General features: G+C 45.4%; 2 protein-coding genes and 1 pseudogene across 24 annotated transcripts in view; 2 read left to right on the forward strand and 1 right to left on the reverse strand.

Moving 5' to 3' along the window:
* ITSN2 (intersectin 2) overlaps positions 1–20,849 on the forward strand; it is a 161,299-nt gene extending 140,450 nt beyond the window's left edge. For 9 of the 10 annotated variants that reach the window (XM_019943133.3, XM_019943132.3, XM_019943139.3 and 6 more), the window contains 10 exons: positions 1,117–1,223; positions 2,491–2,674; positions 12,105–12,203; positions 13,837–14,004; positions 14,408–14,623; positions 15,207–15,328; positions 16,053–16,135; positions 18,728–18,811; positions 19,254–19,427; positions 19,940–20,849. In XM_019943133.3, the coding sequence (XP_019798692.1) occupies positions 1,117–1,223; positions 2,491–2,674; positions 12,105–12,203; positions 13,837–14,004; positions 14,408–14,623; positions 15,207–15,328; positions 16,053–16,135; positions 18,728–18,811; positions 19,254–19,427; positions 19,940–20,097 (1,395 nt within the window). In that variant the 3' untranslated portion in view covers positions 20,098–20,849. Of the gene's footprint in view, positions 1–1,116; positions 1,224–2,490; positions 2,675–12,104; positions 12,204–13,836; positions 14,005–14,407; positions 14,624–14,775; positions 14,913–15,206; positions 15,329–16,052; positions 16,136–18,727; positions 18,812–19,253; positions 19,428–19,939 lie in introns of those variants that run through there. The other variant, XM_019943144.3, reaches the window with a different exon arrangement.
* Positions 2,681–8,854, forward strand: LOC141276371 (importin subunit alpha-1 pseudogene; annotated as a pseudogene).
* FAM228B (family with sequence similarity 228 member B) overlaps positions 12,845–27,137 on the reverse strand; it is a 92,280-nt gene continuing 77,987 nt past the window's right edge. For all 14 annotated transcript variants that reach the window (XM_073791715.1, XM_073791714.1, XM_073791713.1 and 11 more), the window contains 3 exons: positions 24,551–24,693; positions 22,554–22,704; positions 12,845–16,084 (listed from right to left, as the gene is read on the reverse strand). The gene's annotated coding sequence lies outside the window, so the exon portion shown is untranslated. The remainder of the gene's footprint in view (positions 16,085–22,553; positions 22,705–24,550; positions 24,694–27,137) is intronic.

Raw genomic sequence — 27,137 nt, forward strand, 5'->3', positions numbered from 1 at the left:
TCTGAATCCAGGTTCAATTCAGTGCAGTAAGTAAACATTAATTTAGAACAGTTTCAATGGAGGGTAATGTCATGTGTATTTTGCAGAGATTTCACGTGAGAAGAGTTGTCTCAGATGACTTCACCATTTCCTTAAGGCTTTTAAAGTCATTCCCTAGTTGTTTAGTGGAAACTTGAACTTAGAATCAAAAAGTTGTTTTAGTTCTGGCTCCTCCACGTTCTAGCTTTGTGACCTTGAGCAAATTACTCTCTCAGCTTTTATTTCTTCGTGGGTCAATTGGGAATAATAATACCTGACTCAGCATGACCTACATCATCTATGAAGTTAATTGAGAAACCCACACACACACGTGTGCATGTACGCACACACAAGCATATGCATGTATGTGAATATCAGAACTTTGTGAAACCTTAAGTGCTACGGATTACCAAAGTGTTATCATTTAACCCCTGAAATCCACATGTGCTTGGTGGCCAGTCTTGAGGATAGGATAAGGCATCACTCTTTCTTCTGGTGCACTTCTCACAAACTGCTTCCAGACCCCTGAGGTGCTCAGCCTGACAACGGTCATGCTCCCTCAGTTCTGCAGGCTCTTCCAGTGTGTGGGTGCTTTATGCCCATGGTTTATTTCACCTGTGTAACACCCTGAGGAGGTAGGTATGAGAATCTCCTCTTCTTGATGAGACTGCTGGATTCAGTCCTTAAAATCAGCCCTGATAGGAGACGAAATAGCAAAAAGTAGGGAAATTTTGCAATTTAAAATTTAACAGTCCCAATATGTTTATTTAAAAGTGCCATGATCTTCCTAGTTTAGTGTATGAAGATAATGTTTTGTTTTGTTTTTTGCGGTACGCGGGCCTCTCACTGCTGTGGCCTCTCCCGTTGCGGAGCACAGGCTCCGGACGCACAGGCTCAGCGGCCATGGCTCACGGGCCCAGCCGCTCCGCGGCATGTGGGATCCTCCCGAACCGGGGCACGAACCCGTGTCCCCTGCATCGGCAGGCGGACTCTCAACCACTGCACCACCAGGGAAGCCCGAAGATAATGTGTTATTTAGACCACACAGCCTGTGTACTGCACTTCAGCTGACTTCTTTCCCTTGTGTTCTGAATTTAGGTTTTTCAGAAACGAATGGCAGAACCAGGTTTTCTCACTGAAGGAGAAACGGCCTTGATCTTTGTTAACTGGAAGGAGCTCATCATGTCGAACACGAAGCTGCTGAAGTGAGTCGTGGGCATCACCTGTCGTTGCAGCAGACGCCCCCAGCCCCAGGGCTGAGACTCATACCTAACTCTCTGCAGCCAGGGCTGCTTAGCAAAGAACTTTCACTGTTTTCTATTCCCTCGGGCTTTTTTTAAAAAATATAAATTTATTTATTTTATTTTTGGCTGCGTTGGGTCTTGGTTGCTGCGCACGGGCTTTCTCTAGTTGCGGTGAGCAGGGGCTGCTCTTCATTGCGGTGCACGGGCTTCTCATTGCAGTGGCTTCTCCTGCTGCAGAGCCTGGGCTCTAGGCGCGCGGGCTTCAGTAGTTGCGGTGCACGGGCTTAATAGTTCTGGCTCGCGGGCTCTAGAGCACAGGCTCAGTAGTTGTGGCGCGTGGGCTTAGTTGCTCCGTGGCATGTGGGATCTTCCCGGGCCAGGGCTCAAACCCATGTCCCTGCATTGGCAGGTGGATTCTTAACCACGTCACCACCAGGGAAGTCCCTCCCTCAGGCTTTTAATTTTATCATCATTTTATGAAATGCTCTCTAACTCTGAAATGCATAATTATTGAAGTAAAGAAATATAACAAAATATTTGATTAAGCAAAGGAAAAATTAAATCATTAAACAAACAATATATCAACATATGGCTCCAAAATATACTTGACTCTGCATCAGATAGAGTCAGGAGAGAAGCTGCAGCTCATGGCCTAGACATAACTGGCTGGTCTGGCACTCTCCTAAGTCCAGTGTGAAATTCCGTGGCCTGTGGTGATTTTCTGTCCCTTACGCCTGTGAGGACAGGCTCCTGTGGGCAGGCATGAGCAGTCCCAGCGCTTGCTGCCTCTCTGCCCTCCTTGGGGCTCAGCAGCTTTCTGGGAACGATGCCGCCTCCACACGTGGCCTCTGTGGGCTCCTGCTCCCTTTTTTCCCTTACAGAGGGTGGAAATTTCTTTCTTCTTGGTTCAACTGAAAACAAGTTAAAAAATTTTCAAAAGGAACTTTGCTAAGATACTAAGCTGAATCCAAAACAATTCCAAAGACCTAGGAACACCCAAGTGCACACACTTCATTTTCTTCTTCTTTCTAGCAGCTCACCCAGGTTGGCTGGGCGGGCAGGGCTTTAAGCCCTTGCTGCCTCCTCCTCCTGACTTTTCCCTCACGGTGCCAGAGCTTTTTAGGTAACTCACTGGTTGTCATTACCGTTAGTCTCGCAAGGTATTCATCCTTCATTTGCAAAGCACATTCAGTTAGAAATGGGAAGTGAGAGTGTGTGTTGGTTGCAGGGCCTTGCGAGTACGGAAGAAGACTGGGGGTGAGAAGATGCCCGTGCAGATGATTGGGGACATCCTGGCAGCTGAGCTGTCCCACATGCAGGCTTACATCCGGTTCTGCAGCTGTCAGCTGAATGGAGCAGCTCTTTTACAGCAGAAGACAGATGAACACGCAGACTTCAAAGAATTTTTAAAGGTAACTCCATTCTGGGAATGTAGGCAGGTCAGCCTTGTTCTGAGCCAGGAGGCAGGGGTGTATGGCGGCATGGTGGGGAATCTCAGCAGTGGAGAAGGCCACCTCCATCACCTTCCAAAGGAAACACAGATATGGCAAAGAATTTTCTGACTGCTTTGAGTTGCCTTTCATATTGAATTGATTTTTCTTGGCACTGGGACCATGATTTTGCCCATCTTTAATAGCAGAGTGTTTTTTTAAGCCTACTTACATAAATCAGCTACTTTATACTCCAGAAAAGTCCAGAATGTCACTTGCTTAATTTTGTAAATTGTATTTATTTTATACCCATCTTATTCCAGAAGGAATATAAACTAGCTTACTTAAACGTATAAAATGCAACAAGATAAAATAAAATTTAAAATAAGTGGATGGGGAGTTCCCTGGTGGTCCAGTGGTTAGGATTTGGTGCTTTCACTGCCGTGGCCCGGGTTCAATCCCTGATCGGGGAACAGAGATCCCACAAGCTGCATGGTGTGGCCAAAAAAAAAAAGTGTATGAATAAAATGGGACAAAAGGAAATGAGAGTAGGAAAGAAAATGGTGACACCAGGAATTAGGATAATAAATAAAAAGCGCATCTGTGATCCTGTATATATACAAGAAGTGTACGCTTCCAGAAACCAATGAGAAGACAGAAAACAATTGGTTCCATGATGCCATGGTCATAAATTAAAAACAAGCAGCTAGTAAGGAGAAGTAATGCTAGAACTGTACTCAGAAAGTACACTATGTGTATATTCACTGTATATAACATAATGAGTCGGCAACAACCTTACAGTGATACATCAATGAGCTTCATATGTCCGGTTATATCATAATAGAAAATCACATTTTGATAAGTCATTTTTATTGATGTTGTTCAGTAATAGAAATATTACTAAACATGTTAAAATGGTGAGGGAAATGAAAGAAAAATCTGTTTTCTTGGTTTTTTTGCATTTTTTTGTTGTTGTTGTTGTGAAGTACTTTATATTGGGATATATTATACAGCCACAGTAGTACTTTATGGGAAAGTGCATAATTTTAATATTTTTATTATCAGAAAAGAATGGAAAAATCAGCATAAAATATAAGATATATAGGCAGAGGATAAAATTCTAAGAGGAAAATAGAGGAAGTAATAAAGATAAAAGCACAAATGATATCAATATGTCTGCAAACAAGTACAGTGAAAAGAACTGATAAAATATAACTCCACTAAATCTAATAGAAAAAGAGGGAAAAAAACACAAGTAAAAACAAGAATAGATACAAAGTTATTTCTTAAAAGTGTATGCAATTCAAAATATATGCTAATAAATATGAAAACATTAATAAAACTTGTAGTTTTCTATTAAAGTTTGAAAACTGATTCAATAAGAGTAGAACATCTAGAGAGAGTCAGGCTTGTGCCATCTTGCCCCCACCGTCTGTGCCCAGCCACCCTTTCCCTTTAGACACTCTCAGCCCCCCACCCGCCCCTTTCCAAGCATGTCCCGGGCCACCGCCGCCAAAACCGCACCATCTCTACCCGCACATTCTCCGTGCGGGACGTGCAGCCAGGTCTACAAGTATTCTTAGAGCAGAGATGAGCTATCTGGAATAAAGCCAGCAAGTGACCTGTCCATTTAAGCCACAGATGAATAATACTGCAGCCAGCCCAATGTCTACTGCCACTTCAAGTAGTGGAAGAAGTACAGGGAAGTCTATAAGCTTTGCAGCAGAATTGCAGAGTATGATGTTTTTGCTTACAGATTAAAAACTTGAACATAGACCTGAAACCATAAAACTCCTATAAGAAAAAAAAAAAAAACTCCTTTAAGAAAACATAGGTGGTTTTCTCTAGGTGATTCTAGGAGGCCTCTTCATGAAATGGCAGTTTTGGTAGAAGATGTAGTACACACTCAGTTAATTTACATCCCGTGTGGCTGACAGGGTCTTGGTGCTCTGGCCTGGTGTCAGGCCTGAGCCTCCAAGGTGGGAGAGCTGAGTTCAGGACATTGTACCACCAAAGACCTCTCAGCCCCATGTAATATCAATTGGTGAGAGCTCTCCCAGAGATCTTCGTCTCAACACTAAGACCCAGCTCCACTTAACAGCCAGCAAGCTCCAGTGCTGGATGCTTCATGCCAAACAACTAGCAAGACAGGAACACAGCCCCACCCATTAGCAGAGAGGCTGCCTAAAATCATTCTAAGTTCACAGACACCGCAAAACACACTGCCACATGCAGCCCCATCCACCAGAAAGACAAGATTCAGCCCCACCCACCAGAACACAGGCACCAGTCCCCTCCATCAGGAAGCCTACACAAGCCACTGACCCAACCTCACCCACTGGGGGCAGACACCAAAAACAACAGGAACAACGAACCTGCAGCCTGTGAAAAGGAGACCCCAAACACAGTAAGTTAAGCAAAATGAGAAGACAGAGAAATATGCAGCAGACAAAGCAGCAAAGTAAAAGTCCACCAGACGAAACAAATGAAGAGGAAATAGGAAGTCTACCTGAAAAAGAATTCAGAGTAATGATAGTAAAGATGATCCAAAATCTTGGAAACAGAGAAAATACAAGAAACGTTTAACAAGGACCTAGGAGAACTAAAGAGCAAACAAACAATGATGAACAATACAATAAGTGAAATTAAAAATTCTCTAGAAGGAATCAGTAGCTGAATAACTGAGGCTATAGAACGGATAAGGGACCTGGAAGATAAAATAGTGGAAATAACTACCGCAGAGCAGAATAAAGAAAAAAGAATGAAAAGAATTGAGGACAGTCTCAGAGACCTCTGGGACAACATTAAACGCACCAACATTCAAATTATCAGGGTCCCAGAAGAAGAAGAGAAAAAGAAAGGGTCTGAGAAAATATTTGAAGAGATTATAGTTGAAAACTTCCCTTGAAAACTTCCCTAACATGGGAAAGGAAATAGTCAAGTCCGGGAAGTGCAGAGTCCCATACAGGATAAATCCAAGGAGAAACATGCCAAGACACATATTACTCAAACTATCAAAACTTAAATACAAAGAAAAAATATTAAAAGCAGCAAGGGAAAAGCAACAAATAACAAACAAGGGAATCCCCATAAGGTTAACAACTGATCTTTCATCAGAAACTCTGCAAGCCAGAAGGGAGCAACAGGACATATTTAAAGTGATGAAAGGGAAAAACCTACAACCAAGATTACTCTATCCAGTAGGGATCTCATTCAGATTCGACGGAGAAATTAAAACCTTTACAGACAAGCAAAAGTTAAGAGAATTCAGCACCACCAAACCAGATTTACAACAAATGCTAAAGGAACTTCTCTAGGCAGGAAACACAAGAGAAGGAAAAGACCTACAAAAACAAACCCAAAACAATTAAGAAAATGGTAATAGGAACATACATATCGATAATGATGTTAAATGTAAATGGATTAAATGCTCCAACCAAAAGACGTAGACTGGCTGAATGGATACAAAAACAAGACCCATATATATGCTGTCTACAAGAGACCCACTTCAGACCTAGGGATGCATACAGACTGAAAGTCTGGGATGGAAAAAGATATTCCATGCAAATGGAAATCAAAAGAAATCTGGAGTAGCAGTTCTCATATCAGATAAAATAGACTTTAAAATAAAAACTATTACAAGAGACAAAGAAGGACACTACATAATGATCAAGGGATCAATCCAAGAAGAAGATACAATTGTACATATTTATGCACCCAACATAGGAGCACCTCAATACATAAGGCAAATGCTAAAAGCCATAAAAGGGGAAATTGACAGTAACACAATAATAGTAGGGGATTTAACACCCCACTTTCACCAATGGACAGATCAGATCATCCAAAATGAAAATAAATAAGGAAACACAAACTTTAAATGACACATTAGACAAGATGGACTCAATTGATATTTATAGGACATTCCCTCCAAAAACAACAGAATACACTTTCTTCTCAAGTGCTCATGGAACATTCTCCAGGATAGATCATATCTTGGGTCACAAATCAAGCCTTGGTAAATTTAAGAAAATTGAAATTGTCAAGTATCTTTTCCAACCACAACGCTATGAGACTAGATATCAATTACAGGAAAAAAAAACTGTAAAAAATACAAATACATGGAGGCTAAACAATACGCTACTAAATAACCAAGAGATCACTGAAGAAATCAAAAACTACCTAGAAACACCGTCCTCAGGCTGACCATGGTGGACATTTTGAGGGCAGCTGATCCGCAACCTGTGTGCCCCGCACCACTTCCTGTGGAAGCTTGAGCCAGCCGTGTAGCTTTCTCCCTTTGTCTCATAACCATGTCCACCAATGAGAATTCTAATTCACCAGCTGCCCGCCTTAACAGATTCAAGAACAAGGGGAAAGACAGTACAGAAATGAGGCAGCACTGAATAGAGGTTAATGTGGAGTTCCAGAAAGCTAAGAAGTATGACCCGATGCTGAAAAGGAGAAACGTCAGCTCTTTTCCAGATGATGCTGCTTCTCCACTGCAGGAAAACCACAACAGGGCACTGTAAATTGGTCTGTTGATGACATTGTCAAAGGCATAAATAGCAACAATTTGGAAAGCCAGCTCCAAGCTACTCAAGCTGCTAGGAAACTGCTTTCTAGGGAAAAACAGCCCCCCACAGACAGCATAATCTGGGCTGGTTTGATTCCAAAATTGTGTCCTCCTTGGGCAGAACTGATTGCAGTCCCATTCAGTTTGAATCTGCTTGGGCCTCACTAACACTGCTTCCAGGACATCAGAACAGACCAAGGCTGTGGTAGATGGAGGTGCTATCCCAGCATTCATTTCTCTGTTGGCATCTCCCCATGCTTACTTCAGTGAACAAGCTGTATGGGCTCTAGGAAACATTGCAGGTGATGGCTCAGTTTTCTGAGACTTGGTTATCAAGTACGGTGCAGTTGACCCACTGTTGGCACTTTCAGCGGTTCCTGATACGTCATTTTTAGCATGTGGTTACTTACATAATCTTACCTGGACACTTTCAAATCTTTGTCACAACAAGAATCCTGCACACCCCCTTAGATGCTGTTGAGCAGATTCTTCCTACTTTAGTTCATCTCCTGCATCACGATGATCCAGAAGTTTTAGCTGATACCTGCTGGGCTATTTCCTACTTTACCAATGGTCCAAATGAATGGATTGAAATGGTTGTGAAAACTGGGGTTGTACCCCCACTTGTGAAGCTTTTAGGAGCTACTGAATTGCCAGTTGTGATTCCCACGCTAAGAGCCATAGGGAATATTGTCACTGGGACAGATGAACAGACTCAGGTTGTAATGGATGCAGGAGCACTTGCCATCTTTCCCAGCCTGCTAACAAACTCCAAAACTAATATTCAGAAGGAAGCTATGTGGACAATATCAAACATCACGGCTGGCTGCCAGGACAAGATATAACGAGTTGTAAATCATGGATTAGTCCCATTCCTTGTTGGCATTCTTTCTAAGGCAGACTTTAAGACACAAAAGGAAGCTGTATGGGCTGTGACCAACTATACAAGTGGCGGAACAGTTGAGCAGATGGTATACCTTGTTCATTGTGGCATAATAGAACCACTGATGAACCTCCTAACTGCAAAAGGCAACAGAATTATTCTGGTTATCCTGGATGCCATTTCAAATATCTTTCAGGCTGCTGAGAAACTAGGTGAAACTGAGAAACTTAATATAATGATTGAAGAATGTGGAGGTTTGGACAAAATTGAAGCTCTACAAAACCATGAAAATGAGTCTGTGTACAAAGCTTCATTAAATTTGATTGAGAAGTATTTCTCTGTGGAAGAAGAGGAAGATCAAAATTGTGCCAGAAACTACCTCTGAAGGGTATACATTCCAAGTTCAGGATGGCACTGCTGGGACCTTCAGCTTTTAGATTGTACCTCTGAGGCATAAAGTTGTTTGTTGTGTACTATGTTTGGTAGAAGTTTCTCTTACTGTTTCTCTACTAAGAACTCTTTTTACGTGTGGTTTGTTATTGTAGCACTTTTTACAAAGAAACTATGCTTGAACAGTTCCAAACTGTACATACTGTATGAAGCTTCTCCTCTCAATGGGTTTCTTATTTCTATGTGGGATTTCATATCTTGCAGTGTCCTGTAAATAAAGATTAAATTCCACCCTTTTCTTTACTTCAAAAAAAAATTACCTAGAAACAAATGACAGTGAAAACTCGATGACCCAAAACCTATGGGATGCAGCAAAAGCAGTTCTAAGAGGGAAGTTTATAGCAATACAATCCTACCTCAAGAAAAAAGAAAAATCTCAAATGAACAACCTAACCTTACACCTAAGAAGAACAACAAAAAAAAACCCAAAGTTAGCAGAAGGAAAGAAATCATAAAGCTCAGATCAGAAATCAATGAAAAAGAAATGAAGGAAGCAGTAGCAAAGATCAATAAAACTAAAAGCTGGTTCTTTGGGAAGATAAACACAATTGATAAACCATTAACCAGACTCATCAAGAAAAAAAGGGAGAAGACTCAAATCAACAGAATTAGAAATGAAAAAGGGGCTTCCCTGGTGGCGCAGTGGTTGAGAGTCCGCCTGCCGATGCAGGAGACACAGGTGCGTGCCCCGGTCCAGGAAGATCCCACATACCACGGAGCGGATAGGCCCAGGAGCCACGGCTGCTGAGCCTGCGCGTCTGGAGCCTGTGCTCCGCAGCGGGAGAGGCCACAACAGTAAGAGGCCCGTGTACCGCAAAAAAAAAAAAAAAAAAAAAAAAAAGAAATTGAGCTATTTTGTGGTGAGATGGATGGACCTAGAGCCTGTCATACAGAGTGAAGTAAGTCAGAAAAACAAATACTGTATGCTAACACATAATATGGAATCTAAAAAAACAAAAATGGTTCTGACAAACCTAGGGGCAGGACAGGAATAAAGACACAGACGTAGATAATGGACTTGAGCATGTGGGAAGGGGAAGGGGAAGCTGGGACAAAGTGAGAGAGTGGCATGGACATATATACACTACCAAATGTAAAATAGCTAGCTAGTGGGACGCAGCTGCATAGCACAGGGAGATCAGCTCCGTGCTTTGTGATCACCTAGAGGGGTGGGATAGGGAGGGTGGGAGGGAGACACAAGAGGGAGGAGACATGGGGATATATGTATACATATAGCTGATTCACTTTGTTATACAGCAGAAACTAACACAACATTGTAAAGTTAACTATACTCCAATAAAGATGTTAAAAAAAAAAAAGGAAATCTGAAGATAATATTAAACAAGGGAAAAAACTGAGTAACCTATCCCAAAAGAGGAGATAGTTTCACTTGATGGATTTAATGGTGAATTCTTTACAACAATAAAGGAATAGATTATTCTATTTTATATAAACTGTTAACAGATCCCAGAAAAAAATAGAAAGCCTACCTAATTCATTATATAAGACAAAAGTGACTCTAACGCCAAGGCCCATTTTTGTATTTGTGTTTAATTACAAAAATGAAAAAAAAAGTTATAACCCAATACCTTTTATAAATATAGTTGTTAAAATCTTAATTAAAATAACAGTGAATAAAATTAAGCATTACATGAAAAGAAGAGTCTGTCATAACCAAATAGGATCAATTCCAAGAGGCAACACAGTTTCATGCTCAGAACAAGACAGCCTTCAGAACTGGACTGCTCGGGCTGAAATTCCAGCCCCATCATGGTCCACTGTGTGACCAGGGCAAGTTTCTTAACATTTGGTGCCTTAAGTCCCCTCATCTCTCACCTGGAGATAATCAGATAATACTTTTAAAGTACTTTAGCACAGAGACCAGCACATAGTAAGCATTCAATAAATGCTAATTTTATTTATTTAGCTTATGATGATCTCAGGGATGTAAAAATGGTTCAGTATAAGGCACTGAGGACAGACCCCTTCAGTTGGTGGGAGGCAAGGTGTTGCCTAGAAATGAACTAGAAGAAACATAGAAAGAAACCAAGATCACAGAAACAAACATTAATCAGAATAATTACATAAATGTGGAATTATGAGTATATGTGAACATTTTAAAATAATAGTAGAATTAAATATAGGACATTTACCTTCTAAAGCATAGTAAAAGATTTAAAATTTTTTCAAATAGTGATAAAAATAGGAATTAAAAAAATAGGATGTAAATAGGATGACAGTGTCACCACAATTGTAACAATAGCAAAAATAAATAAAAAGTGTTTAGTCTCATAATGAAAGGCGTGGTGTTGATTACATTAAAAAGCAGATCTAACAAGCTGTGTTCTAAAATGTTACTTTTTAAAAAGACTCAAAATATAGAAATAAATACCATGAAGATGCTTATCTTAGAAACATATATATATATATATATCCAAAAACAAAAGGAGGGGGTAATTTTAATATCCCATAGTGGGAAATGATTAGGTAAATTATAGTAAATGTGTTATTTTTCAGTCCTTAAAATGATCATACTAGAGTACTAGCTACTCTGTTAGGTCCTGTACTAGTCCTAGGAGTAGAAGCAAATAAATGTGGTCCTTGGCATCCTGGAGTTAACAGTCTGGGTGGGAGTTATAGAGACACCTCCTATGTCTCTACCTGTGTTACCCAGTCCAGATGTGGCATGATGATAAAGGAAGCCTCGGGGGCTTGAGAAGGATCACTGAAAAGGAGGGGAGGCATGAAGAAGGGGAGAGCCTGGACTGGAGGAAGCTAATCTGAGTCTTCAGAGATGAATATGAATTAGCCAAGTGAAGGAAGAGCAGAAAGGACATTGTGAGCCTGGCTCATAGCAGGTGCTCAGTAAATGTATTGTTATGAATGAAGCAGGGTGATGAGCAGGCAGAGATGGGGGAGATCAAGAGCTACTTAGAAGACAGACTGGCATCAGTGGTAACTCCTAGGTATGTGCGGGGGAAGGTGAGTGGGTGAAGAATGGTGCTACCAACTCTGATAGGAATAGGGGTAGAAGAGGATGCTTTTATGAGGGAAGACGAGGACTTCACTTGCGGGTATGCTGAGGTATTGAGGTGCCTTTGGGACATCCAGGTGAGATGGAGAGTAATTTGGCAAGTGTAGAGCTCCACAGCTGGTCTGGTCACACTGTGGGGCTCAGTCGTGTGGGATCTTGGGAAGAGGAGAGGAAAGGAGTGAGGAAGACTGAGAGGGTCAGTGGGCTGGGAAGACAGTCTGGTTCCGGAAGCAATGGGAGGGAGGGATCGCACAGGCTGTCAGACGCACCTAAGAAAGAACTGAAAGCATCCACTGGCTTTGGCGCATGAAGTGGGATATTCCTGCTGTTAACCTGATACGTATCATTTTGGATCCTGAGTTTTTAAAAGAAGTTAGAAATCTAAAAGGTGGTCAAAGTCAGGAGAATAGCCAATGTTTCCTTGTTTTCCTCAGGCTATGATTTCCTCACAAGCCTCTCAATTATTTTGCAGAGGCTGGCATCTGACCCTCGATGTAAAGGAATGCCCCTTTCCAGCTTCCTGCTGAAGCCCATGCAGAGGATCACCCGCTACCCCCTCCTCATCAGAAGTGTAAGTGCCCAGCTGGGAGAAGCAGGACCCTTTGAGGTTCACAGAGGCTGATAGGGAGCCTCCAGATACACCAGCCACCCACCACGTGGTCCGACTATACTGTCTGGTGGACCAGGCACCGTGTGTGTGTGCGCGCGCACACGCCCATGGACACACATGCAGTCTGAAAGGATAAATCCTTGAAGTGGGCAAATAAAAGAGGTATCCATGGTCATTTGGGTTACCTGTCCTCCCCCTTCCCAGGAAGCTCCCTGGCCTCTCGGGGTCATGAGTGTATTTTGTCTAGGCAGGGCAACGCCCTCTAGGTCTCCAGCTGTGGAAAGAGTCCACAGTTAGTATGACCTTGGGGTCCAGTCTTCCTGCTGAGATCTGAATTCATCTACCAACTGAATGTGTAACCTAGACGTCCCAGCAGTCTCCAACTCAGTGTCCTAGACAGCTCATCATCGTCCCCTGGCTGTATCCTACCTCAGCTGGCTGACTACACAGTCCCTCTAAAATTCCATTCATCTTTTTGACACAAACAATGTTGGCCTCTCGAGCTGATACGCCTTCTAAGGAGAAGGCAGACTTTCAAAGGATTATTCCACAGGTAATCATTGAGGTAATTTTAATCATCTTACAAAGAAAAACAGTAGAAATAATATAAGACTGTTGCTTTTATTATGCCTTGATCTCTGGTTTGTAAGCCATGTTAACTCAATATAGACCTTATGTTACAGAATTAATGTCACAGTTCTGATACCAAATGGACCCGTTAATATACATTAATCCACAGTCCCTTACCTGAAATATTTGGGGCCAGATGTGTTTCAGAATTCAGAATGTAATTCAAATGCTGTATATTACATGACACCCCAACAAGCCTGGGCAGCACCGATAAGCAACACATTAATAGTCCTACAGAGAAATTCATGAATAATCACTATAAGTAGACATAAAAAGTTCATCTCTTCAGTTTAGGTCAAGTTTTGCCACTAAATGAGTAATGAAAACAGCTTTAGGCTTCCAGAGCTTTTTCATATCTTGGAACTATAAATGAAGCACAGGAGTCGCCTACTGATGGGCCCGCTAATTTCCAGAGGGACCACGCAAATTTGCATTCTCTATCCCTTTACCTTTGGAACATTAGCGTGAAGTCACTTCTCAGTGAAATGAATGCATTTTCCTACATGCTGACAACATGGTTTTATTGTGTTTTTTCCGTGGCAGGGGATTCATTGCTTTCAGCAGATTTCTCAGAAGGATCAGTGACCCCCAAAATATAATGAAATGTTGCTATTCAGCAAGTTAACATACTTACCAAAGGCGCAGGCAGTTTATACTGGAGGGTTCACCCTAAAGGCACATGGCTTGTTACTGGGGGAAGTAGGGACGCACCCTTACACATACAGCCTATCCCCAGACCCAGCTAGAGGGCCACCAGAGACCCACAGGGCACTTGGTCCATGTAGCGCTTGGCCCACCCTCTTGTCACTGAGTCACCTGTCTCCCCGAGTACTCGGGGGCCCTGCGCCTCTCAAGGGTAAATGACTGTCTTGCCCACTATTGTATTTCCAGCGCCCAGCACCCGGATGGCAGGGCAGGTGGAAGACGTAAGACATCCCACATGACACAGCCCCCTCTCTTCCAGATTCTGGAGAACACCCCAGAAAATCACGTAGACCACTCCTCTCTGAAGCTGGCCCTCGAGCGGGCAGAGGAGCTCTGCTCGCAAGTTAATGAAGGAGTTCGGGAGAAGGAAAATTCAGACCGACTGGAGTGGATCCAGACTCACGTGCAGTGTGAAGGTCTCGCGGAGGTGAGGCCTGTGGGGCTGAGCTGGGTGCCGCCAGGCAGGCTCTGGGTGGGGAGCCAGGTTCGTGCCTTCCCCTAGTGTAGACAGTGTGTGCCTCAGCTCAGCCCATGCAGACTCACCCTCCTGCCCATTCTTGGGTTGTCATCTTCCTTTCTCATAAAGAGAGATGTTTTGAGTTCTTTGAATTCAGCCGGGAGAATCAGTATTCTGTGGTTTTGTAAGTAATTATTTTCACTATGCCAGTTTGAACTTTGAAGAGAAATAAATGTAAGGATCTTCTGTGCAAAAGTGAATGATTACAGCCACACTCCCACCTAGAAGGTCTACCGCACCTCCCTCAGGTCCAGGGCGCTGGCCTCGCCAGGGGTGCTGGGAGTTACAAAGTGACAGTTTCTTTCTCTTTAAGCAACTTGTTTTCAACTCCCTCACCAACTGCCTGGGACCCCGCAAGCTCCTGCACAGCGGAAAGCTGTACAAGACCAAGAGCAACAAGGAGCTGCACGGGTTCCTCTTCAATGACTTCCTGCTTCTCACCTACATGGTCAAGCAGTTTGCTGTTTCCTCGGGCTCCGAGAAACTTTTCAGCTCTAAGTCCAACGCTCAATTCAAAATGTATAAAATGGTAAGTGTCACATTCCTGGCAGTAGCATCAAGAGCACAACGAGGTGTTCCCTTTACTTTAAGGACCTCCTTCCCAGCCTGAGCCTTTCCTGTCCTCATGGGACTCTCTCCACCTGCCTCCAGACGGCTCACGCTTCCTTTGTCACTTCCCAGGGAAGAAGCCTAGTGTGGCTGGGCCTTCACTGCCCTCTGACAGCAACCAGCTGGATTCCAGCTATGGATTCCAGCTTCCTTCGCAGCAAACACGATGTGTGATCCCACCTCCGTCCACATTCAGCATCGGGTCTCTCCGTAAAACCAAGGCTGACGGGAAGGGTCAAGTGTCAGTGCCTGGAGGAGAGACCCTGTCACGTGAGCTGTCAAAGACACTCGGTGCTCCTGTCCCCACTTTAGTAACATCTGATCTACCCTAGATATTTACTTTCATGACACAGAGGCAGTTTCTTTTCTCCTAAGTAAAGGACTCTGGAAGCTAGACCCCTCTACTTCTCAACAAGGCTCTTCAGAACAGACAATTCTGGACGTAGGAGGGTGGAGTGTTCTGACCCATTTCACAGCCTGTGTTTTGGCCCTAATTCTTTCAGCCCATTTTCCTGAATGAAGCCTTGGTGAAACTGCCCACAGACCCTTCCAGCGATGAGCCTGTCTTCCACATTTCTCACATTGACCGGGTCTACACCCTCCGAACAGACAACATTAATGAGAGGTCAGTCCTGACCACGTGTGACCTGCCTTGAGGCCTAGGAGAAAGCCTGACCTCTCCCTCCGCCATAAACCCACCTCCAGCCCGTGCTCACACCCTACTAATTCCTCCTCCACCACAGTCCCACTGGCAGGCCTTGGTTTAGACGTGCCAGGTTACCGCAAACGCCTCTAACACACTTTCCTGCTTCCAGCCTCTCCTCGGGATCTTCCGAAGTGGGAGAGCCAACACCTCACTTCCTACTGCAATCCCTCAGGGACAGTCTGTGTTCCTTCGCCTGCTCTCTGAGGCTGTCCCGTGCCTCTGGGTCTCAGTCCCATCCCTGCACTCCCGCCGGATTGTCTGCCCTCCCCCACTGCCCTCTGCATGGGTGCCTTCTTCCCTCCCTGCCTGGCCAGCTACGCGTCCTGTCCTCTGGGTGTAGCTCCTCCTCCGCTGCGTGCACAGCTCTCTGCAATAGAACCTGTCATTTGTCGTGCTGAGCTGCCATTGCATCTTCCACCTCTGTGCGCCCAGCACCTGACAAGTGCTTGGTGCCGTCAAGAACTTTCTAGAAATTCTCAGCTTGATCCTCAATTAGCAAACAAGTCCTTCAGTTGAATTACTGTGAAGTCTATGATTGGGAACTTCTCAAAGCCAAGGTTAGCAAGCACAGAGCTCTGGGGCTCCTGGTGGACCTGTGAGCCGTGTGCGAAGTCTGCCCGATGGCACTCTGCTTCTCCTCCAGGACGGCCTGGGTCCAGAAGATCAAGGCGGCATCTGAGCAGTACATCGACACCGAAAAGAAGAAACGGGAGAAGGCTTATCAAGGTAGTGGGGGGGTGGGGGGGGCGGTGCCTGAGAGGGTTGGAACCAGCCACCAGGGGACCCTGGGCACTGGGCGGGGTCCCAGCTTCAGGGCACAGGCTGCTGCTCCTGCAGTGAGGGGATAAACAGGGACAGCCTGAAAGACCAGACTTGCCGCGGGCGAGCTCGGCAGAGCCCGCTCGGCCTCCCACAGCCGTTTCAAACCTCCTGGGGGCCTCCCTGAGCCCCCCCCCACTGTCCCGTACATAGACGGGGGTCATCCAGTGCGAGCCCTGGGACCTCCCTTCTCTCTGTGGCAAGGTCTCTGTCCCTCCTCCCCACACACACTCTTCACTCTTGTTTCCAGGAAGAGGGGTCTGTCCTTTGCATAACCAGCCCTGCCTCTGCTTGGTCCATTTTGCTCCATCAAACTTCACTTCTACAGCCCGTTTCCCCTCTGCTCCTCCCCCACCCAGCCTCTACCCCACCCCTCCTCCAGGTCCAGCCAGCCTCCTCCCAGCACTGGGTTCGGGACCCTACACTCAGAGCCTTTCACTCCGCTTGCTGTCCCATCAATCTGTGCGAATGGCTTGCTCACACGACGTCAGTGACCACCCCCAACAACTTGGCTCGCTTTCCCCAACAGCAGGAAATTGAGGCCCCTCCCTCCCCCGGACCTCATGACACCCCTGAGGGTCCTTGTACCATCAGATCTTCTTTCATCATCTCCTTCCTAGCTCTGCTTCCTCCCACCCTACCCCAAGAGTTCTGAGCCTCCCTCCCTCGTGTCACCCCAGCTTCAGTGGTCACGGCTGGCCTGCTGTCCCTGCAGCCCCTGCTCTCCAGAAACACCTGCACCACCACTCCTGTTGGATTAACCTCCTTCCAGAAGTAGCTCCTCCCGATAATCTCAGTGGCGGTAGTATTGTCCTTGGGCGCACACTGGAAATGTGCTCTCTGACCATCCCCATCCCCCTGCATCTCTAGACAGTTGCAGAGTCCCGCATAGATTCTCTCCGTGGTTCTCTTCCCCATTTGCATAGCCCTGTCCTCTCCTGGTGGCACAGCCCTATTAAGACCCTCCAGTCTCCCACCAGGCTCTGGCACAAGGCCCCCCCCTAAGTCCTCCCACTTAGGTTCCTGGCTGCTGGAGTTGCAGCTCTTTATGTTTTTTTATTCAGGTTTCCCTTATTTTGTTATATACTCCTGAAAGGTATATGTAAATTGGCTTTTGCTAATTGAATCTTATTTTAATGGTACTTTAAAGGCATGTTATTGAAAAATCAATGATTGAATCTTTTCAGAAAGCATATAATGATCTCTTAATTGGTCGAAGATAAATCGACGTTTTTCTTTACACCATTATCTGTACATATTGTTATGCACTTTCCACGTGTTCCATTCTTTAGACCTTTATTACTTAACTCTGTGCCAGGCCCTGTGCTACGCTTAACTGGGCCTACAAAATGAATATGGCCCAGCCCTGCCTTCAAGGGGAACTGAATGCCAGTGCCTGCTGGGCGGATGGGCACATAGGAGGGGTGGGCCACTTCTCACAGAGAAGGTTCTACTTGCCCTGAGCTTTGAAAAGTCAATAGCTCACCAAGCAGCTTTTGTTATTTTTAAACCCCTAAGGGCAAACCCTGCTTAACTTTATAGTTACCAAGATAATCTGAGTTCACTAACTCATTTCTCTCCATATTAAAAGTGTTTCTGAGTACCTCCTAAAATAAGGTCTTAAATAAAAGTTTATAAGCTAAAGTGTTTACATGTAATTGGAATTATGGTGAGTGGTTAAGAAAGTAGACTTTGAGGACTTCCCTGGTGGTCCAGTCCACTTGCACTGCAGGGGGCATGGGTTCAATCCCTGGTTGGGGAACTAAGATCCCACATGCCACGCAGCACAGCCAAAAAAAATAATAATTAAAAATAAATTCTAAAAAAAGAAAGTGGACTTTGGTATCTGATGTGTTTTTGACCTTGCCGTTTTAGAAGCTCTGTGACATAAGCACGTTATAGTCATTTCTAAGACTCAGTTTTCTCATATTTGACAATGGCAGTTATAAAGAGCTACGCTGTAAATGTGCAGTTTAAGTATTGTAACTTATGTAAAAGTCGATCACATGCCTAACACAAAGTAAGTATGCAATAAATGTTAGCTGCTTTTAAGTGCTGAATGAATATAATGTGTGGTGATGTTATTACTATTACTACTTGCTAGGCAGTGGAGGGGTTAACACAAGGATGAATAAACAGTCTGTGCTCTGCCATGGCCCCTCCTGACAGAGGGGATGGACTGACACAGAAGTTCAGACCCAGCAGGCTGTGGGATGCACAGAGGAGGGAAGGGATCCAGGAGGTGAGATTGGACCTGCATGTTGAAGGATGTGTAGGATGCTGATGGGCAGAGATGGTGGCGAGGTACCCTAGCAGGCGACACAGCCTGGGCAAAGTCACAGAGCAGCCAGATGCTGCCAGGCCCAGTTCAGTGGCACGGGAGGCTGGGGAGTGCTGGGGTTGGTCAGAAAGACAAGACTATCTACAGCTTAGCATCATCACTCTGCTGTCTGCATTCTCAGAGAAGAAATTAACATCACTACTCTTCCTCTTTTGTAGCTCGCTCTCAAAAGTCTTCAGGCATCGGGCGTCTGATGGTGCATGTCATTGAAGCTACAGAACTAAAAGCCTGTAAACCAAATGGTAAATGCTTCTTTCATTCAACTGGTGTGGTAACTACCCTGCTCTTTGCTGATAACTCTTCTGAACATTGAATAACGGGACACTTTTTAAAAGTCAGTATTTCCAGTGCCACTAAAATGGTTATTGGACCAAAATTATTATCACTCTAGTTTCCCAATAAATACCGATGCCTCCTTCCTCAGTGCTTCTGAGTAGAGAAGGCAGGAAGCAAGCTGCACTGACACATGCTCATGGGGAGCAGCCCTGGCATTCGCGCCCACAGTCCCTCCCCAGGTTTATGATGCTGTCAGCACTGGGAACAGAGACCACAAGGCAGATGCAGACCCTCAGGCAGTGACCCTGCGGCCATGGTCTATAGAGAAACATCTGTGTAGATCCTGCTTCTGCTCGAAGAAGGCCCTCTTGTCACATGCCACATGTATACTGGTTTGTTTTTGTTCAGGAAAGAGCAATCCATACTGTGAAATCAGCATGGGCTCCCAGAGCTACACCACCAGAACCCTTCAGGACACACTAAATCCCAAGTGGAATTTTAACTGCCAGTTCTTTATTAAGGATCTTTATCAGGATGTGCTGTGTCTTACCATGTTCGACAGAGACCAGTTTTCACCAGATGGTAAAGTATAACTCCGGGGGGTGGGGGCGGGGATATGAAGTTTCCCCCATACTCTAGGATCTGGGGTCTGGAAGCCGGGTGCTCAGCCTTGTTTTTACCCCAAGACACCTAAGGGCAGTGACACAGGCCATGGTCCTCAGCAGCTCTCAGTGGCTGCAGGTGGGATACCTTCTCAGGGGAAAGGGGGGGGTGGCCTCAGGTGTGTTTCAGGTCTTTGACCCCAGTCACCCCTGCTTACCTAATGGAAACGCTGTGCTCCTGGCACCTACTGAATGGGTGAGCCATTCCCTGACCAAAGAGGCTTGGATTCCCAGCAGTTTGAGTTTCCCTCACACAAATCCCTTGTTCTGCATGCATCCATCCATTCACAGTATCCAACGGCCATTAACCAAAAGAAGTTACTTGTTTTGAATTTGAAAGTTTTATGAATCCTGTTTCAGACACTCCTTCTGTGATAGTTTTTTAACAGTTTTTTAAAGAAGACTTTTGACTCTCACTTGTCTATTCACCAGATTTCCTGGGTCGCACTGAAGTTCCAGTGGCAAAAATTCGAACAGAACAGGAAAGCAAAGGCCCTACAACCCGCCGACTGCTGCTGCATGAGGTCCCCACTGGGGAGGTCTGGGTGCGCTTTGACCTGCAGCTTTTTGAGCAAAAAACTCTCCTGTAGGGGCCTTAGGGATCTGCCCACTAGGCTGGGGCTGGAGAAGATAGCCGGTGCTGCCCCTGAGCTGGCGGAGCGTCGCGCCGCTTCATCCATCACAAGGCCACGCATGCTGGGGCCTCTATTTTATCGCACACTAAATCGCTAGCAATCTATCTATGCAAACATGACCTTCCCTATAAATAAACCAAACCCCATAGCACAGTGCCTTGTATTAGTGTTAACATGTTCGGCTGTGTTTAGATGCCAGGATTTCCATTTTCAGGGCTATAAAAAGTATTATGTGGAAATGAGGCATCAGACCACCAGACGTTACCACTTGGTTGAATGTGTCCACTGTGGGTGGTTTGGGTGACGCTGTAACCATTTCACACCACGTGACCTCCGCTGGGTCACAGCCACTCAGGAGGTGAAGGACTGGGAAGAAATGCAGCCTCAGCGTGGGAACAGCCTGATTACGGAAATAGTGTCCACTTGTGCACTGAATAAAAACAGAAACTTGATCATTTTATTCCTGATTAGATTTTATCATTCTCTGCTGAGACAATATAGTTTGAAATCTAAGGGGGAAAGCTTGATTTACTTTAAATACTGTGAACTCTAATGATGCAAAAATATTTTTCAACGTTAGTTTTCTGAAGTATAAATTATTTATGTAAATTCCTTGTTTTTGCATATGTCATAGGACATGCATCTTTAAGCTTTATCATTGCCAATATGTACAGAAAGAGAATAAAAATATAAGTTTATGAATGTAACTTCAAAGCCTGACTGATTTACTTTCTATGTGAAAGGCTTTTAAAAGGTAATTTCAGGGGCTGCTTGTAATGAATCAGGACAGAATGTGGCGGGGGAGTAGTCAGTCAGGAGACCCCAGAGCCTCGTCTTGACTGCCATTGACTTGCTCTGTGACTCTGGTCACTTTACCTACTGTTTCTGGGGCTTGGTTTCTTTGATGGCTAGAATGGATGATCTCTGTGGGAGCTAGAGCGTTCCCTTTTGAGTGCCTCTGTTTGCCTAGCTGAGTAAACCCTCAGGGGTAACTTAGCCATGAAGAAAATGCACAAGTATTAAAAATCATCAGCAGGTCCCTCAGCCCCTCCAGCTCCAGAAGCACCTGTCTCCCTCCCCCTGCCCCCATGCTGTCAGAGACACATCCACACCTGTCAGAGCTGTTTACTCAGCCTCTGGATTTTGAAATGTGAACTCTGTCTTGAACACTGATAAAAATAAGGTCTTTCTTACACACTAAATCCCTGGGTTAATGAGTACAACTGGGAAAAGATCTGCCTTTTGGAAGGAATCACACAGGCTACAGAAGCCCTGATTTCTCAGGGAGCAGGTGTTCTCTAGCAGCTATAAGGAAGGATTCAAATGTCCCCACACCATAGCCCCTGTTTCTGCCTAAACATAATCACTGGACAAAGAAAAACTGGAAAACAATTCAGAATATTCAAGGAAAAAAAATCCATCATTCCAGGTATTGATCCTGGGCACTGATGGGCTAAAACACAGACCTAAAAGGAATACGCCCCAGTGTCAAAGGAAGAAACGCTCAATATCTGAACCCAGACAATTAAGAATGTTGCTCAATTTAGGGAAAGTCTGGCTGCTCAGGCTCAGCCGCACTGAGCAAAGCAAACTGCTGATCTTCTACAGGGTTCTGAGACTCGAGCTGTGTTGGTTATGGAGGCAGGTGTGGGCTGATGTTCACAAGTCTGCCTCTGACCAGCTGACTTTCAAAGCATACAGCTGCCACTGATGTCAGGCAGGCTTAAAACCAGTCCTGGGGTTACCTGTGACCATAGCTATAGGATAATCCTTTCCTGGGACTGTGGGACTTCCTCACTGGGATGAACTGTGGCTAGTGCCATGTCTCCATGTCTAGATATGTTAGCATTCTTGTGGGACTCAGGACAGAGGAGCCTGCAAGAGGTGAGTCAGACAACTATGAAGTTACAGAGGATAGTTAATGGCAGTACTTCCAGCAACTCCAGTCACCCCCTTTGATGGAGGAACATGGCACTGCTCCTTAAGAAGTCACATCCTCTCCTGACAAAAACGGTAGCCTGATTTTCTGAAGGGCGAGGAAGGGACTACCTTACACTACCTACCCCTCCAGGGGAAAGACTGAGTGGCTGGAGGAGAGCCCAGCAAGCCCCTCCCGTGCTCTTCAGGATCAGGGTGCCCAGGCGGGCACACCGGACAGCTCCACGCTCTGAAAGGGGACCCAAATTCTGAGCAGTCTAACATCACAAAGTCAGAGTGGCTTCGAGGAGATCGAGTACCCTGGTGAATGACCATGTGCTTTGGCACCAGAGGGACTGGACGTGGGATAGAGAACACCGCCACTTTCAAACCGTGCAGCTGACCTGGAGCGAGTTAGCAAACCTCTGAGCTTTGTGTAATGGAAGGTGGTAATACTACCTTGCTGGGAAATTTTTTAAATGAATACACAGTACCTCACGCAGTTCCCGATTCACAAGGAGAGCTCAATAAACAGTAACTTATTATTCGGATATTCCTCAATTTAGGGAAAGTCTGGCTGGTCAGGCTGAGCTGCATTGAGCAAAGCAAACTGATCTTCTATTTCTTTCTTCTGTTTTTCCATTTCTGGAGAGAAAAAATGTTGGCAACGTTTTAACTGTTGTAGAGACACTGCAAAGTAAAGGTCAGCAAAGCTTTGTTACAAATGGCCCCTTATGGGGCACAGTTCCGGGGGCCCAGGACCTCTGCTGTCATCACTCTTCTTTCCACGGGCTGTGACCTCTGCCTCTGCTGGCCTTCCCCACCTACCCAGGATCTGGGTCTGTGCCGTCTGGTTCCTAAAACCTATTGACAGAAGAGCTGAGTGTAGGGTGGGGAAGAGGGGCTCACGAGACAGGGAGGAACTTCCCGGCTGATTCCAACTGACACTCATCTTCCGGGCAGCTTCCTGGCCAGCCCTCCCCTCACCTTACCCTCACTCTATCTGGGGTCTGCACCTCTCAGACAGGGCTTCCCGTGTCTCTGGACTCCAAAAAGCACTAACTTTCTGTGGTGTGGCAGAGATGACCAGCTCTCCATGAGACGCCAGCTCTCCCTGCCACTGTGCTCTGAGCAGCAGGGACTACTCTTCCCAGCACCCCCTGCCCCCTGCAGTTAGGGGCCGCCTTGTGACTTGGTCCTGGGGGCCCCCCTACACCCCCAGGCCAGACGTCCTCCATGACCTCTTCCCTTTTCAGTTTGACAGGAATGAATTCCTGGGGCAAGCTTAGCAGCCAGGTGCTGGAGATGAGAAATGTTCCTACAGCCAGGCGCCCTAAAGACTGCATGAAAGAGGGACGGCCTGCCAACCTGCTGACCCACCGGCTCCGGTACAGGAGCAAAAAATAAACTTCCAGTGTACGTAACCCACGCTCCACTTTTTGATCTCTTGGGAGCAACAGTTAGGCTGCCCTACCGTAAGGGCCTGGCTGACCACAGTCACGTTCAAACCTGACTGAGGGGCTGGCTCCCCGTGCTCTCAGACAGAAATACGCTCAGAGGTAACTTACCACATGAGAGGCATCCGTTTCTCTCTGGACAGACAGGAGAACAACGGGATTGGGTAGGAGTTGGGTCACAAAATACCTATCTAACAAGGTTTTTAAGCTAGAGAAAAGGACAGCCCCTCGCGCTTTGTGTGTGGTGGAGGGAAGGAGCCAGGCTGGTGAGTGAAAGAAGAGATGCAAAAATCTACGGTTCGCTCAGAACGGCAGGAAGCTGCTACCTACCAAGTGCCCGAAGCCCTCCCTAGAAGCGTCCCAACCCTCAGGCTTCAGGGTACAGGTTGTGGGAGAGAGGATGGAAGGGGAAATAGACCGTGAGCTGCCAGCTGTACCAACCAGGGTGTGAGCTCTGGGTAGGAAATCTGTGCATGGAAATTTCCTGCATGTAAAGGCCCTTCACATAAACTATCATTTTGCCCTAATTTTTTTTTTTAGTATAAATTTCATTTCAAAAGATTCCCACCTGTTGTGACCAAACTATGGAGAACAAAATTTTTGGTCTGGTTTGGATGTAATAAGCAGTAAATGGTAGGAAAATGGCAGGAGAGCAAAAACTCAGAAAAAAAGAGCTGAGGATATCCTAGAGGGAAGATCCCCTCTGGCCAGGTTTTCTCTCACCTTATGAAGGGCACAATCTGTCCCCCAGAAGTGGGGTCCGGGGTCCCACAATCTCCTTTCTGAGCGTCTTCACCCAAGGCTCTCCTGCCAAAGGGTGCCCAGAAGAGACCCCACCACTTCTTCTGCATGAAATAAATCCTCCTTCTGCCTCCTCTTTCTCACTCCCTTCTTTGGCTACTACTGCCTGTTCTGCCCTCAGAGTCTGTCTGAGAGGAAGGGATTTGTCAATGGATTCTGGACTCTGTTTGCTATCTGTCGGATGTTACACAACTCTGCCATCCGAGCCCTGTTCCCCCCAGATCTCTGCTCACCAGACTCTTCTTTTCATGCTTTTTACTCCTGGCCAAGCTTCGAGGAATAAAACTGCCTTTCAGAAACAGTCTGACTTAGGTCACTAGTCGTTTTCTCTTTATCAGGCAGATATTTCTCTTCTGCACAGACAAGCTTTTCAGGACTGCAAAGAAAAGTAGAAAAAATTTACCTTAATTCAGTATAAACAGAATTGTACCATTCAATAACTGTCTGAAAATTAAGTTAAGGAACTCAATACTCACTTGATGAAAAAGAGAGACTGAGAAAACATCACTTTGTGGCCGTCAATCAGTCTGCCCCACCCACACCTCTGCTGCTGCCACTCTTAGGCAGTAAGTCACGTGACCTTCTCAGGCTGTGGCAGAGGCTCCTGACCCAGAGCCTCAGGCCCTAGAGCTGTAATTGGGACAGAGGGGCTCCAGGCAGCTTTAGAGGGCTCAGACCAGAAAGGCAGGACCAGGGCATCCATTTTCCAGGACATGCACAAGAAAGCAGGGAAAGAGAAAGGAAGCAGTTCACAAAGAGAAGCTGTGACGAATGCCACACAGTCCCAAAGAGGAAAGGACTGGCCTCGTGGTCTCTCAAGTGGCCTGGCTATCTTCCTGACTGCTATGGTCTGAATGTTTGTGTCCCCCCAAAATTCAGATGTTGAAACACAACCCCCAATGTGATGTTATTAGGAGGTGAGGCGTTTGGGAGGTGATTAGGTCATGAGGGCAGAGACCTCATAAATGGGATTAGTGACCTTATAAAACAGGCCTAAGAGAGTTCCCTCACCCCTTCCACAGTGTCAACCAGAAAGCAGGTCCTTACCAGACACTGAATCTGCTGGCACCTTGATCTTGGACTTCCCTGCCTCCACAACTGAGAGAAATGTATTTCTGTCATTTATAAGCCACCCAGTCTCGTATCCTGTTATAGCAGCCTGCACAGACAGAGACACTGACTGTGGCTTCCATGACAGACTGATGCTTTCTAACATACCCAGGCCCCCTTGCCTTTTTTTTTTTAACTTGACAAGGACTCTGCTTTTTGTAATCAAACTGTCTCTAACATAGCCACCTTGCTCTTAAGTCCTTTTCTTACTTTATTGAACAGCCACCTGAGGCACCTCCAGGAGTGTCCTCTCAGAATGTTTCCCAGGGCTGTCTCCACTCCTGCCCTGGGAAGCCCAGGCCTATCTAGAGAAATCACCGCCTCCTTCATTCCTCCATTCCTGCCTTCCTTCCTTTACTCATCATACAATGTTCCAGCTAAGCATTTACTCATCAATGTTCCCAGAAGCATTTACTCATCATACAATGTTCCAGCTAAGTGCTGGGAGCACCAAGATAAGTTAGCAGCCCCTGCCCTCAAGGGGCTTGCTGTAGAGGCAAGAGGCAAATGGGGGAGTAGAGGTACTTCATCGTGTGATAATCCTCTCAAGTGCTGACTTGACCCAGATATTTCTGTGCTTTAGTGTATTTCTTTTCTTTAGGGAGTGGGGATTTTTTAGAAGAAGCCAGAAAAGGTGGCAGGATTCAGAGGGCACCTTATGTGCTATGTTGAGTCTGGACATTATTGGAAGGGTTATGGGAAGCTACTGAAGGGTTTTCTGTTGGGGAGGGTTGATCACTTCAAAAAGATGGAAAGGTAGAGAGTCCATCAGAAGAGACAGACCCAAGCGCAGAATACCAGTTAAGGAGCTATGACCGTCTATAAAGGCTGAGGAGCCAGAGAAGGGAGATGAGGAAATAAAGCAATATAAAGTCTTTGTCTTGCTAGGGGATGGGGAGTTATATAATTATTGACATTTAAATAAAAATATTTGTTAAAACTGATAAACCATGAAACCAGAAATAGAACATAAAACTTCCAAATCACAAGAAAACAAAGTAGTGTTGTTCATTCCAGCAAAACTCAGGATGGGGGATAAAAAGGAAACACCAAGAAAACACAACAGGGCTTTTTCTTTTTTTTCTTTCTCTCTCTCTTTCTTCCTCTCTTTCTTTCTCTCTTTTATAATTTTTTTTTTGTAGAATTTATAAGTCTGCACAGACTGACACTCCTGCTGCAAAAACTAGAGAAAAATAAAAAGAATTCACCTCCTTCCGGCCCCACAAAATTCATACTTTAAAGTCTTTGGACAGCAGTGTAAACAATTCCAGAGAAGAAAGAGCCCTTCCAGAATGAGCTGGCAATCTCTGGCTACTTTGTCCCCTGGGAGCTTTGGCCAACATCAGGTAGCAGGGACTGACTCCTCCATGCCCCTGGCGTACCTCTGGTGGATCTTTCCTCCCAGGCCTGGTGCTGTCCTTGAAAGTGAGTAGTCAACCTTGTTCTGAACACCACCCCACCCTGCGGAGGGGGGATCAAACCAGGGCACTTGAAAGAGGTCCCCTCAGGCCCTGAATATAGACAGCCTTCCCCAAAACCCATCTGAAAAAGAACCAAATAAAATGCTAGAACTATAAAAATAAAACAATTGAAAATAAGAACTCAGTGGGTGGGTTTAACAACATATTATTAGACACAATTGAAGAGATAATTAGTAAAAATACCTAGTATCAAATATGGGGCAACAAAAAGGATGGGAAATACACAAGA

The sequence above is a fragment of the Tursiops truncatus genome, chromosome 14 (assembly GCF_011762595.2).
Source record: "Tursiops truncatus isolate mTurTru1 chromosome 14, mTurTru1.mat.Y, whole genome shotgun sequence".
NCBI lineage: Eukaryota > Metazoa > Chordata > Mammalia > Artiodactyla > Delphinidae > Tursiops > Tursiops truncatus.